This window comes from Typopeltis vanoorti, chromosome 10 (assembly GCF_054136105.1).
Source record: "Typopeltis vanoorti isolate ZY-2024b chromosome 10, IOZ_Tvanoo_1.0, whole genome shotgun sequence".
Taxonomy (NCBI): domain Eukaryota; kingdom Metazoa; phylum Arthropoda; class Arachnida; order Uropygi; family Thelyphonidae; genus Typopeltis; species Typopeltis vanoorti.
Window position 1 is genome coordinate 50,156,054 of NC_143558.1, and position 15,888 is coordinate 50,171,941.

The following is a 15,888-nucleotide window of genomic DNA, read 5'->3' on the forward strand; positions in this document are numbered from 1 at the left end:
TTCAGGGACCACATTGCACAAGTTGTGAAGACATCACATTGGATAATGGCAGTGATGTGGAGGACCCTGACATGCAGAAATAAAGAGGTTATGATTCCATTGTATAAGGCCTTGAGCAGGCCTTATATGGATTATTGTGCTCAGATTTAGTTGTCGAGTTTTCATGGTGATGAGGATATGTTTGAAAGGGTCCAGAGAAGATTCACAAAGGTAGTCAGAGGTCTTTGGAATGTGTAATATGAGGACAGATTGAGAGAATGCAAGTTGCAGAGCATCGTGAATAGGAGGAGAGGGGTGGGGATATGATTGAGATATATAAGCTAGTGAGGGATTGTTATCAGCTTGACATAGAAGAAATTTTTCATAGAATGGGAGAGGGGAGTAGAACAAGGGACCACCACCGGAAACTGTATAAGGAGGGTGTGAAAACAGAGGAACACATTCTCCTCCTGCACCTCTAAACCTCGAACCTGCCCTATCCCTTTAGCATTAAAATTTACTCCTCCAGAATGAAATACACAAATAAAGTGTTCATTGAACAATTCAACTATGTTCTCTGCATCAGTCATTCTATTCCCATTTTTATTCCACAATGTCATTCTTCCACAATCATTTCTCCTCCTACTGGCCACATAGCTAAAAACGTCACTAGGATTTTCTTTGGATCTTAGGGCCAATCTCTTCTCATATTCCAGTTTCCCCTTCCTTACCATACTAGTCACTCTCCTAGCCTGGGTCTTATATTCTTCATGCATCTGCTCTTCACCTGTCTCCTTCCCCTCCATGTGGGGCACCTGTTCTACGATCCTCTTATGCTGATAAAGTAACAATTAAAAAAATGCCAACAGCAACTCAAACATGTATGTCTATTCCACCATTTGATAATTTCACCATACCTGAACTTTACGATTGCAAGTGCTTCTCTGTTGAGTGCATTAGTCACAAGACCTATGGCCTTACTCCAGAGAGAACTTCAAAAATGGTCCCATTCAATGAAAACTCGCCTGTCAAAAAAATTACGGAGACTTCACCCAAAGATAAACCACCAGACACTTGCACAGAAAAAATGGATACCTTGATACCCACTGAAAGCAAACTAAACATACCAACTGATCCTAACACATTTGATGTTTTAAACACTCTACCAGAGGAAGAGATGGACACTGGCCGTCCATACATCCCTAAAACAGTGGATAAATATAAATCTGACAAAGGTAAGCCCTGAAGCTCTCAAAAATCAGATAAGTCAATAAAATCAAAACAATAGGAAAATTTTTACAATGGAACTGTCATGGGATCCACCAGAATACTGACGATATCAAGATGTTGTTGCAAAAACACAAACCTTTCTGTTTCTGTCTACAGGAAACTTACTTAAGACCCAATGAGGACCGTACATTTAGGAATTTGACTCTTGTATGTAAGGATAGAACTGGAGATGGTCCTGCTCATGGAGGAGTAGCTATCCTAGTGGGCAGTCATATTCCTTTCCATCAAGTCCAAATTAATAGTTACAGGCCATTCAGCTTGCACTTGTGCATATAAAAGAAAACTACTACCAAAAGTGCATAATTTATACAGACTCATTGAGCTCTTTACAGGTCTCTCCTCTCCTATGTATAATCGACATCGAGTACTTTATGAGGATGTGGATTATACATAGGATTATACTACACCTGCTTCACAAAATGAAAATCCTTAATTTCGATGTTCAGTTCTGCTGGACTCCCAGCCACATCAGAATCAAAGGAAATGAGGCTGCAGATGCAGCTGCTTAATCTCCTCATACCTTCTCCACATACTGTTTGAAAGTTCCATATACAGACTACAGGCAACTTATAAGATCAAAGCTAATTGCTCAGTGGGAGTTAACATGGCAAGAAGCATCAACAAACAATATAACATTAAACCTGAAATTAAACACTGGCATTCTAGTCAACGTACAAAGAGAAGGGAGGAGGTTGTCCTTGCTAGGCTCTGCATAGGTCACAGTCACTTACGCATTCTCATTTACTGAGAGCTGATGACCCTCCCATATGTGAAAAATGCAACACATCTCACTATTCATCATATTCTGGCAGATTGTCAAAAATTTACACGAGAGAGAGTAATGAAATTTTCACTTATCTAACCAAACCATATACACTCAGCCAAATTGCATGATGTTTTTAATTTTTTAGAAATAATTAATTTGTACAAACACATGTACAAATTGTAAACAATATGTACAGACATATTGTTTACAATTTTCTGTAAATGCTAATGTTGTAACCTTTAGTATGGCACAGTATGACCTTTGTAGTTTTTTTTCCAAATAAACTATTAACCAACCAACCAACTTGTCTCCTTATATCTTTTCCATAGCCTCTTTTTCACATCCACTGTAGCTCAGTGGATGTGGCATTTGCACACCACGGCACTTGGCCGCACGAAGGAAGATTTGTTTTCGAGTTTAGTCGGCGACTAGAGGAAATTTTTCTAAGCCTTTTTTGACTGGTTCCCGAGTTAGTCGATCTCTGGCACGGGCAAGCGGGTTTTTTCCTCCTGGAAACTCGGGTTTTTCGTCCCGTAAACTCAAGAAAATCGACCGTAGAACCCACATTATTTCAGACATTAAATATATTGTGTTAGGGTTAGGGACCATGAGATGGCGGCACATTTGAGCCGTCTCTCTTCACTGTGTACCGCTGAATTAGTGATAGCCATGGGCCATCTATCTCTGATTGGTACCAGTAGAGATTGAACTGCCCACTCAGTCTCCAAAAGTTAGATAGGGCTAAATGGCCTCGTCTACTCCCGTATACGGGAATAAAAATGGCGTTAGCTGATTTTTTTTTTCTTTTTCACATGCAGTTCTTGTTTAATATTGTTTTTCATCCACTTTACACCAAATTTTGTCCTCTTCTTCACTTGTGGAATACAGCTTACTATTGCTGCTAACAAATAGTCCTTCACAATTTCCCAAGCAAATCACCTGCCTTATAATTCCACATATATTCCCATCTCTTTGATACTCCTGCATGTCTATTCATTTTCCAAGTCAAAACCACATGGTTACTATCTCCAACTGGTGGGAGAGATGTCATCTCAGTTATTATCACCTCTTCTGATGCTATGACCAAATCCAAAACTCTTGAACCTCTTGTTTTCTCTATTACATGTTGTCTAAGATATTTGTCCATCAAGAATTCTAGAAATTTCATTCCCTTATTGCTACATGCATCTTCCTCTTCCCAGTTTATACTGCTGTAGTTAAAATCTCCCATAACAATCATTCTTCTTGCACTTGCCAAGCTCAACTGTCTAAACATCTCTTGGTCCCCACCCTCTGTGCTCCTTGGTTTGTAGCAACATCCCACTAAATATCCCTTGTTGCCTATCTCTACCTCACACCATATGCTTTCAAAATCATTAGTTCCAAAGCCTCCACTCTTAGAGGACATAAGTCGTCACTTATCATAAGCAGTACTCCACCACCACACTTTCCCTTTCTATCCTGCCAAAAATGCTGTATCCTGCTACTTCTATCCCTGTTATTATATCCTCTTCTGTTAACTATGTCTCAGTGATCCCAGCAATCTTTGGCCAGGCTGATGCTATCAGTGCCACCAATTCCTCTCCTTTATTCTGCATACGTCTGGCATTAGTATAAAGCATAAAAATGCCACTATTTCTATTTCTATACCCAGCATAATCCCCTCTAGACTCCACTGGGCTCAGCGCTACCTGATGTTGTCCCCCTTCTCCCAATTACCCTTTCCCCACCAGAGGAAAGTATAAGAAATATACTATCCTCTCCCCTCCAGAGGAAAGTATAAGTACAAGTATAAGAAATCATACCAACAGAGGATTAATAACTACTTCAAAAAAATACAAGAAAATGAAGATATTGAGAAAGAATGGAATAACAAAAACAATTATAAAAGAAATTATTGCATCAGCAGCATATGAAAGTCTAGAAACATACATAAAATATCATAAAAATAAAAAATTACATATATGGGACAATGCAATAAAAAGTTGGCTTTTAAAAGATGGTAGCAAAAAACAAGATGAAATTGAATATAAAAAAAGACGAGCAATAGCCAAAAGAGAGAAATCAGAAAGAGACATAGAGAAAGCTGGGAAAAATTTGAATCATATCTAGAAAATGACATATACAAAATAAGACATAATGCATATAAAATACTAAAACAGATGAATGCAGATATAAAAGAAACTGCAAATATAAATTATGAAATTGATGTAAAAGAATTCTTGGATTACTTTACAGATCTTTGGATGAAATAAAAATAATACTGGCATCAACAAAAATTATACCAGAAACTGACAAAATATTTTAAATAATATAATAACAATGAAAGAATTAAAAGATATCCTAAATAAAATAAAAAATGGTAAATCAGCAGAAGAAGATGGGATAAACTCCAGACTGTATAAATTTGCTGGAAAAAAATTTGATCAAAGATTATTCAAATTTTTAAATAAAATATATACAAATGGACAAATACCAATAAAATGAAATACAAGTATAGTAACACCTATATTTAAAAAAGGGGATAAAACAAAGCATGCTACAAAAAATATTATTAGAATGTCAAAATGGATTTAGAAAAGGATGCCCTACAATGGATGCAGCTTTCTGTTTAAAACTACTTATAGAAAAATAAGAGAATTTAATTTAGAAACTCATCTTTTGTTTATAGATTATGAAAAAGCTTTTGACAAAGTAAAAAGATATATATACTGTTTAATATATTACAAAAAATAAATATACCTAATATTTTACTACATGCAATTTTGAATATATACAAAGATAATGAAATAAAAATAAATGAAAAAAAGTCTGAAAAACAATCTATAAACCAAGGAGTAAGACAGGGATGCCCTCTGTCTCCAACACTTTTCAATATTTACATTAATCAAATATTAATACAATGGAACACCTTAAACAATCCAAGTATAGAAATTTCCTGGAATAACAAAATAATATGCTACTATTTACAGATGATCAGGTAATAATATCAGATAAGAAATACAATTTATAAAGAGCAATATATAATTTAAAACATTATATAGAACATTTAAATTATATAACTAATTTAAACATTTTATAGAAAAGTTTGGGAATGAAAATTTCCATAGATAAAACTAAAACAATGGCATTTTTGGGACAAACTCCAGTTAGAAGTAAAATAGTTATTCAGTTATTTGAGAGAGTACAAAGGAGAGTGTTAAAAATGATATCAGGATTGTGGAATACTGATTATGAAGACAGATTGAGAATTTGTAGACTGCAGACACTAGCAAACAGGAGAAAGAGGGTTGATATGATTGAGACTTACAAACTTCTGAAAGTGTCATACAGGATTTCAACTGATGGAATTTTTCAATTTATGGAGGGTGGGGAAAGGACGAGAGGACATCCTTGGAAGCTGAGAATGAATGCCGCCAAGAAGCGGGTGGTGATGGCTAGATTTTTCTCTCAGAGAGTGGTGCATGATTACAATGGATTGCTATTGAATGTTGTGAGTGCAAGCAATGTGAATGAATTCAAGAATAAGTACAATAGCTGGTGTGTATGTGTGTAGTATGAGTCTCTGACTTCCTGGAGGTGTCTCTTAATAATAATAATAAAAATAATAATAATAAATAATTAATAATAAAATGATAGAACAGATAAATACTTTCAGTTATCTTGGATATGAAATATCATACGAAGGAGAAAAAGTCATAAAATTAAAAACTAAAACATTTTTACAGATTATAGGCCTGATAAATAGAACACTTAATCCAAATATAGTACAAAAAGAAACATGCTTGAAAATATATAATACTTTAGCAGTGCCCACATTATTATTATTATATGGCAGTGAAATTGGGCAGACAAAATAACCCAAACAAAATAAATGAAGAATAAAAACAAATGAAATGAGATTTATGAGAAGAACTGCAAAATACACATTATTAGACTAAAAAAGGAATGAAGACATTTTAAAAGAACCAAAACCAAAATCAATACAAGAAAAACTAAACAATTATAAACAAACATGGATTGAACATGTAAACCGAATGGCTAACAACCGATATCCTAAACAGATACTGAAATATAAACTAGTTGGAAAGAGAAGGCAGGGTAGACCTTAAAAAAGGATTATGGATGGATAACGAGACCGGAACAGACCAATATAGTCTGTACCTGTGATTAGCGTTATGATGATGGTGATGATGTATATCCTATCCTATCCTATCCTATCCTAATTTATACTCATGCGTAGGCCTATACTTTTTACTGTGTAGGCATTCGGAACTGTAATCCTATGAAATAGGTTGGTTGCTCCTTATTCCTGGAGGTGTCCTATGTCTGTAGAGGTGTTGTTTATGGGGCTGATTTGCCTGCTTGTGGGAGGAAAAACCCCAGATAAACTGGGGAGAAAAAACCCTGCAGTCCATGCCCAAGACTGGCTAACTTAGCTATGTCTGAGAAAGATCCTAAGCTCCTCACATTGGCAACAGGAATCAAACGCAGGACACCCCTTTCCTAGGCATATGGTTGCAAAGCGCATAGCCACTCGGCTAACCGCATGGACGATATATATATATATATATATATATATGTGTGTGTGTGTATATTATCCTGCAACTCAAGATCAGACTCAGTTGAAGTAAGGCTTAGAAAACATTCCTTTGGTTGGCAACTAGAATCAAACTTAGAATGGTCTTTCTTTGGGTGGCCTATCACAGTAGATGCAAATGTTGTTTTCACTACTTTAATATACTGTGCTGCAGAAGCATATAGAATAAAATATGAATTTGGTAATATGTGAGTTGATGTTGTTGCCACAACTAAACCAAAAAAAAAAAACAACAGTGATACATACTCAGTATTTATTGTTTTTGAATTGCACATGCACTGGTTTCTCTACTTCTTATTGCCTGTTATATTCATCATATGACAGGTTATCATAAGTAATAATTAGGTGTGTGTGTGTATGTCCTCCTCTCTCTCTCTCTCTCTCTCTCTCTCTCACACACACACACACACAAATTGACTGGATGGTGTTATTCCATCAAGGAATGTGAGGAACACTTTCTAGCTCTTTTGAACAATTTCAAGTTAGCTCATTTCTAGAATGTAAAACTCACAGATATAGTTTTTCCTCCTCCTGGAAATATGGCTTTGCTTCTTTGCATTTAGTGACTGACTGCAAAACAGTCAGTCACTAAATGCATATATCCAGATATAATACACATACTTGCGATATTAGTTTCCTTGCTGTTAATTCTAAACAGCCTAACCCAATATTTCTATGCACTTATCAATTTTTATATCTTTTGTTGTTGCATAAAATTGCTCTATTGAAATATTATCTTATGTTATAGATCTCGAGAATGGACACTTATAAGTGAGGATGAAAAGCATGAACTTGGCTTGACTTTTGCAGATGATGGAGAATTTTGGTAAGAAATAACTGAATAAATACTTCAAATTTGGGTGTATATACAATTGGCAGTATTTTTGAATTTTCAGTCTGATGTTGTAATAGACTGTAATTCAGTATATTTTACATTATACTACTTTAATATACTGTGCTGTGCTGTATTGTATTCTTTGTTCTCTGTCATATAGAGAATAAGCAGTCATCATATAGCTGAAACTTGTATTATATTGCATATGTTAAGTAGTATTTGGTTACAGGTTAGTGAGCCTCCAGAAATATATATATATATTCATCATATCATATATTAATTATATCAATACCAGAAACATATATATATTATTTTATTTTTATGAAATAAGTAGTTTTTTGTGTTCAATTAATTGTTGTTTTTATGAGTGTTGTGTTTCAGGAAATTGCATGATTGATTGCTTTTCTTTGAGGGTTAAGTTTTCGAACTGTAACAGTTCAAAAACTTAAACATGTTTTTTCATCTTATGAATTGCCCATACTCCCCAACTATTCCAAGACTGCATTTTAGAGAACACAGTTGAAAATTTATTACTCTGCTCACAGCATTAATGCTTCCTAGTTATTAAAAATGTGGGTTAAGTGAGATGTGAGAATGCTTTATGTCTATCTGAAATGTTGGAGATGGGGATACTGGGGAAATGTAAGTGTTATACTTTCTGGGTGGAGGAAAAGTAAGAACATGAGTTAGAGTTCAGCAATTTGGGTGAGAAAGTGAAATAAATGCATAACAGCTGAGTGACTCAAGTAGCATAATTTAAGGAGAGGACAATGAAAAGATGAGTAGAAATTTCACAATAGATAGTGTTATCAAAAGTGATAATGCAGCAGAGATAAATGTGACAACAAATGAATTTAAATATGGGAATGAGAGTAGGAAAGAGAAATGAAGGGAGTGAGAAAGGAAGCAAAGCACAACCAGGGAGTGTGAAGAAGAAGATGAAAGTAAAGAAGAGAAAGGGGATCATGAGAAGGAAAAGAGAATGGAGGAGCAAAAAAATGAACTGTTGGTGGAAGAGCAAGAGAACAAGTGGAAGATACAAGAGTTTGCAAACCTAGAGAATGAAATATGATATATGTAGATTCTGTGATTTGATTCAAGATTTGCAAGACAGAAGTAAAAGAATATTTGTGTGACTTTGACACTGAAGTGGAATGATAGCTGAGATGATAGTAAAATTGGACTGGATAGTAATGAATAATTCAGATAATAAAACATTTAAAGGTATTATATGTTTATACTTGACAAAATTATATATCTTATTTTAATCCTGTACCCAAGCATAAACACGAAGTAACCTTACAAATAAAGAGAAAAGAATAATTTCAGTGAAGTCGATATCTTATATAGAAAAGTAGACTGATCATGAAGTTACTTTATGCTTATGCTTATACTTATATATAGGATTAAAACAAGAATATAATTTCTTGCCAAGTGTAATATGCATCGTAACCAAGCAGGAAAAAGCTTTTTAGAACTATATGAAAGTAGTGCTAGAGAATGTGCATCAGAAAAGTATGTTCAGGGGGGGGGGTGGAATAACAAATATGTATTGCCTTAGTATAATATATACTATAAGTTGCTGTAATATATGTTATAAAAAAAGTTAGTGTTCAAGTGCAGAGGATGGGAATAGGTAGTATATTGGTTAAATGGATCAGACATTGGCTCTCCGAATGATACCAGCAAGTGTGATTATTCAATACTTAAGGAATTGGCAGCGTATACTAGAATATAAATTAAATTAAACTTTAATATATACTTTCCAATATTTTGCCAATGTCACGTTGCCATCTTCATGGGAACTTAAGATAAAGACACATACACGCAAGTACTACACAACAGCAAATGAGAAACGAAGCGAGGAAGCTACTGTTTTCCTAAAATTTTGATGGTGTCCCCTAGCGGGCTATATTAGGTGTTCTTGGCCTTTGGGCTGAAGTTCTCCTAAGGGCTGAGGCTGATTCCATGAATAGTCTTTCATATTTGAACTTGCTGCGGTGTATTACTATGGCTTTCTTCCACCTTATTCTGTGGCGAGTATCCAGAGCATGGTCTGCAAGCACAGAGAGGCTGTACTCGTGAAATCGGATGTAGTACTTGTGTTCTGAGATTCTGATATTTGCTGTCCTGCCTATTTGGCCAAAAATAGGACAATTTACAGCTGCAAGGGATATGGTATACACCAGGTAGGTCTAGGGGAAGTGGTTGGTCTTTAGTGGAGCAAATAAGGGATGCCAATTTTCTATATGGTCTGTAACAAGAGGTCAAGTCATGTTTTTTTAGGATATTGTTGATTTTTTCCGAGGTACCTCAGATGTAAGGAATGGTGATGAATTTGAGTAATCTTTTTTTGTGAAGGAGGGGGTTGTGGATTACTGATTTTAGTATTTTGGAGATTTTTTGGATTTTTTTAGGGAGGGGGGGTAGCCATTGGCTGAGAAAGTGTTAAAGATGTGATTTAATTCAGTAGTTAGGGCTTTGTCATTTTACACTATTCAACAGGGCTAAACAGATTAGTTTAGCCCTGTTGAATAGTGTCTTAATAACTCATATCGTTGTGAGGGGGGGGGGGGATTGTGGTGAATGTATCTGCCTGTATGGGTGGTTTTCTATAAACTGAGAAAACTAACGTTCCATCAGGTTGGCGGGTGACTAGTATGTCTAGGAAGGGGAGGCTATTGTTTTCCTCTTTTTCCAGAGTGAACTTGATATTCTGGGGTGTTGGTTGTTTAAGTGTGTTAAGAAGGAGAGGAGTGTATCCGAGCCATGTGGCCAAATAGTGAACACATCATCAACATAGTGAAGTCATATGGTAGGTTTTTGTGGGACAGAGTTTAAGGCTTTCTCTTCAAAAGTCTCCATAAAGAAGTTGGCCAAGGGTGGGGAAAGTGGTGAACCCATGGCTGTCCCCTCTATCTGTTTGTAGAATTTTTCTTGCCAAACGAAATAGCCTGAGTTCATTGTGAACTGAAATAGAGCTGAGATATCGGGAGGAAATTTAGCTTGCATTAGCTCTAAGGTTTCTTTGAGGGGGACATTTGTGAATAAGGAGGAGATGCCAAAACTGACCATTATGTTAGTATGTAGAAGTGTAAGATTTTCTACACTGGCTTTGAAGTAAGCTGAGTTTTTTATGTGTGATGGTGTGTTGCCAGTATAGTGTGTGAGCCATTTGGCTAAATATTTAGCTAGTTTGTATGTGGGGGAATCAATGCCATCCACTATGGGATGTAATGGCACATTTTCTTTATGTATTTTTGGGAGCCCATTTATACGGGGGGGGGGGGGTCTAGAGTTATATGGTTTTAGTTTGTTATTAATCTCCATAGGCCAAGAAGTGACGTTCTTAAGGAGCCTATGGAGTTTTCTAATTTGTGAGTTGGTGGGATTGTTTTCATTGGGGAGGTAAGTAACCCGATCTAATAGCAAAGCATTAAGATTACCTGTGTAGTCAGTATGATTGAGTACCACAGTGGTGTTCCCCTTATCCGCTTTGGTGATAATTATTTCTTTGTTTTTCTTCATTTCCTGTAGAGACTTATTCGCTATTGGATATGTTGGTTTTTAGCGGTCTTGCTTTTATGAGAACACAGGCTACATCCAATCCAATATCGTTGGTGATATGGTTTGGAAGGTGGCAAATCCCACGTTCAATCTGAATCATTAATTCCTCAGCTGGTATTTTCCTAGTAGCAATGGCGAAGTTGTGACCAAGTGACAGAGAGTCTTGAGTGCTGCCGGCTTCAAAATAACTGAAGAAAGGTTAACTACAGTGTAGGTTGGTAGTCTTGGTTTGGACGTCAAGTTCTTTTCTAATTTATCAAACTTGTTGATATGTTGACTCCATATTTTTTCGAATTCTTTATCTGCTGCAGTGCACGAGACATCATGTAGAATTGACCAAAGTTCATGATTTAGTGTATTAGAAAGCTTCTACTTTAGCACTAAAATAACTTTGTTTGCGTCAGCTTGGGAACTGTGTGTGGCGTTAATTTGTTCCTGTAGCAAAACATAGCTCGTGCGGTTATAGATTCGGAGAGCTCTCTGTGAAAAGAAACGGTGCTTAAATTTCTCACAATTTGGGATTACCTGATTATCTGGGTAGCATTTTAGGAAGGTCAGACGATTCAGTTGTCTTGATAACTTCAGCTTCATTTTGCCATATTGGCGAGCCTTGCGTTTGATGTAATCTCCGTGGATGATAGTAATTCTAGTAGAAAGGCTTATCCGCTGGGTTAACATGATTATTAAATACTTAAGGAATTGGCAGCGTATACTAGAATATAAATTAAATCAAACTTTAATATATACTTTCCAATATTTCAGCAACGTCAGCGTGCACATGTCTTTATCTTAAGTTTGCCATCTTCATGGGAACTTAAGATAAAGACACGTGCACGCAAGTACTCACAACAGCAAATGAGAAACGAAGCGAGGAAGCTACTGTTTTCCTAAAGTCTTCATGGTACACCCCCCCCCCCCCCCCCCAGTAGGCTATATTAGGTGTTCTTGGCCTTTGGGCTGAAGTTCTCCTGATGTATGTTTCCCAAATTTGGGGCAGTCTCATGCATCCAAATTTGTTGAGGTTTGGCATGTTCCTAAGGGCTGAGGCTGATTCCATGAATCTTTCATATTTGAACTTGCTGTGGTGTATTACTGTGGCTTTAATTATTAGTATTATATAGGTATTACTGTGGCTTTAAATTGAAGCACCGTTTCTTTTCACAGAAAGCTCTCCAAATCTGTCACCGCGTGAGCTATGCTTTGCTATGGGAACAAGCTAATGCCTCACGCAGTTCCCTAGCTGACGCAAACAAAATCATTTTAGAGCTAAAGGAAGAGCTACTTAATATGCTTAAATCATGACCTTTGGTCATTTCTACATGAGGTTTCGTGCACTGCGGCAGATAAAGAATTCGAATGGAAAAAAAATACAGAGTCGACATATCAGTAAGTTTGATAAATTAAAAAAGAACACTATGTCAAATCAAAACTACCAACCAACACTGTAGTTAACCTTTCTTCAGTTATTTTGAAGCATGAAGCACTCAACGCTCTGTCACTTGGTCATAACTTCGCCATTGCGCCTAGGAAAATATACCCTGCCGAGGAATTAATGATTCAGATTGAACATAGGATTCGCCACCTTCCAAACCACATCGCCAACGATATTTGATTGGATGTAGCCTGTGTTCTCACAAAAGCAAGCCCACCAAAAACCAATATATCCAATAGCGAATACAAGTCTCTACAGGAAATGAAGAAAAACAAAGAAATAGTTATCACCAAAGCGGATAAGGAGAAGGCCACTGTGCTCAAGCATACTGACTACACAGGTAAGCTTAATGCTTTGCTATTAGATCTTACCTCCCCATTGAAAACAATCCCACCAACTTACAAACTCCATAGGCTCCTTAAGATCATCACTACTTGGCCTGTGGAGATTACTAACAAACTAAAACCATATAACTCTAGACCCCCTCCGTATATATATGAGCTTCCTAAAATACATAAAGAAATTGTGCCATTACATCCCTTTGTGGATGGCATTGATTCCCCCTATGTACAATCTAGCTAAATATTTAGCCAAATGGCTCACACACACTATACTGGCAACACGCATAAAAAACTCAGCCCACTTCAAAGCCAGTGTAGAAAACCTTACACTCCAACATACTGACATAATGGTCAGTTTTGATATCTCCTCCTTATTCACAAATGTCCCCTCAAAGAAACATTAAAGCTAATACAAGCTAAATTTCCTCCTGATATCTCAGCCCTATTTCAGTTCACAATGAACTCAGGCTATTTCATTTGGCAAGAAAAATTCTACAAGCAGATAGAGGGGATAGCCATGGGTTCTCCACTCTCCCCACCCTTGGCTAACTTCTTTATGGAGACTTTTGAAGAGAAAGCCTTAAACTCTGCCCCACAAAAACCTACATATGGCTTTGCCATATTGATGATGTGTTCGTGATTTAGCCACAAGGCTTGAATACACTCCTCTCCTTCTTAACACACTTAAACAACCAACACCTTAGAATCAAGTTCACCCTGGAAAAAGAGGAAAACAATAGCCTCCCCTTCCTAGATACACTAGTCACCCACCAGCCTGATGGAACCTTGGTTTTCTCAGTTTATAGAAAACCCACCCATACAGGCAGATACATTCACCAACAATCCCCCCCCCCTCCTTAGAATGATATGGAATTATTAAGACACTATTCAACAGAGCTAAACTAATCTGTTCAAATGACAAAAACCCTAACCACTGAACTAAATCACATCCTTAACACTTTCTCAGCCAATGGCTATTCCCCCCCCCAAAAAAATAAAAAATAAAAATAAAATACTAAAACCAGTCATCCACAACTCCTGTTCCCTCTTCACAAAAAAGATTACTCTAAATCCATCGCCATTCCCTATATCCGAGGCACCTTGGAAAAAATCAATAAAATACTAAAAAAACATGACTTGACCTCTTGTTACAGACCATATAAAAAATTGGCATCTCTTATCCGCTCCACTAAAGACCAACCACTTCCCCTAGACCTACCTGGTGTATACCAGGTCCCTTGCAGCTGTAAATTGTCCTATTTTAGCCAAACAGGCAGGACAGAAAATATCAGAATTTCAGAACACAAGGACTACATCTGATTTCACCACTCTGGGATTGCAGACCATGCTCTGGATACTCGCCACAGAATTAGGTGGAAGAAAGCCACAGTAATACACCGCATCAAATTCAAATATGAAAGACTGTTGATGGAATTAGCTTCAGCCCTTAGGAACATGCCAAACCTCAACAAATTTAGATGCACGAGACTGCCTCAAATTTGGGAAACATACATCAGGAGAACTTCAGCCCAAAGGCCAAGAACACTGCTAGGGGGCACCATCAGGACTTTACAAAACGGTAGCTTCCTCACTTCGTTTCTCATTTGCTGTTGTGAGTACTTGCGTGCACGTCTTTATCTTAAGTTCCCATGAAGATGGCAACGTGACGTTGCCGAAATATTGGAAAGTATATATTAAAGTTTGATTTAATTTATATCCTAGTATACGCTACCAATTCCTTAAGTATTTAATAATCATGTTTAACCAGCGTATAAGCCTTTCTACAAGAATTACCACCAGCAAGTATGATGGAGCAGTGTCTCAAAAAGGGAGAATAACCAGTGGCATGCCCAAGGGTTCTGTTTTGGGGACCCTGCTTTTTAACTTGTTTGTAAATGATATATATGAGGGACGTCCAGAAAGTAAGCTCTGATGGGCTGTCAGAGAAACCAAGATATACTTACAAAAAAAAAATTTATTGGAAATTAAAGTACACATCTTTCACTACTTTTTCTACATAATTTCTGCCATTGTTCAGGCACTTATCGTAATGGGACACGTACCAAGAGTTGTGTACCTTTGTCATAGAAGGTTGCCGCCATTGATGCAAACCATGTATTGACTGCTTCTTTGACCTCATTGTTGTCATCTTGAAACCGGTGGCCACCAAGGAAAGATTTCAGATGTTTGAAATCTGTCCTTGGTGAAAGTCACTTGGCACAAGGTCAGGACTATATGGGGAATGATGGAATTGTTCCCAGCCAAAGGTGGTGAGAAATTGATGTGTTACGTCAGCCATGTGTGTGGGTGGGCATTATCAGGAATCAAAACAATGCCCCTGGTAAGCATGCCACATCGTTTATTCTGGATCGCACAATGCAGTTTCTTAACTGTTTTGCATTCAAGAAACAGATAACTGACCTAATTTCTCATGCGGTGGGCGATTCGATTTTCTTAGATATTATAAACACACACCAAGAAGCGTACACACTGTGAGAATTTCTGAAAATGGCAGCAATGCCTTGCTAATGAATCAGCACACTCAGCATGCATGTGCACCATTGCAATCGCAGTGCTGCAGTGAAAATATTTAAAAATGAAACTTACTTTCTGGACATCCCTTGTATCATGTGGATATCCAGATGTTACCAGATGACTGGGGATCTTCATTTGTTTGCTGATGATGCAAGGTTGGGGTGAATTATAAGTCAGCATGCATGTGCACCATTGCAATCGCAGTGCTGCAGTGAAAATATTTAAAAATGAAACTTACTTTCTGGACATCCCTTGTATCATGTGGATATCCAGATGTTACCAGATGACTGGGGATCTTCATTTGTTTGCTGATGATGCAAGGTTGGGGTGAATTATAAGTAGTGCTGCTGATGTTAATTCCCTTTGGGAAGATTTGAATAGACTTTTGTCTTGAGCAGAGGAGTGAGGTTGTAGTTTTAATATTAATAAGTGCAAGGTTGCATTTTAATGTGCAGAAATATAATGCTCTGTACTATACTGATGGTTATGTACTGCAGGAAGTGGATGAGATTTGAGAGTGATGGTTGACAGTGGACTGAAGTT

The 15,888-nt window shown here is 36.9% G+C and overlaps 1 protein-coding gene across 1 annotated transcript in view; it reads left to right on the plus strand.

The window, feature by feature from the left end:
• LOC150102409 (calpain-B-like) overlaps nucleotides 1–15,888 on the plus strand; it is a 913,019-nt gene that overhangs the window by 728,684 nt on the left and 168,447 nt on the right. Inside the window, exon 11 of the mRNA XM_090399770.1 lies at nucleotides 7,384–7,461. Coding sequence (XP_090255896.1) covers nucleotides 7,384–7,461 — 78 coding nt within the window. The remainder of the gene's footprint in view (nucleotides 1–7,383; nucleotides 7,462–15,888) is intronic.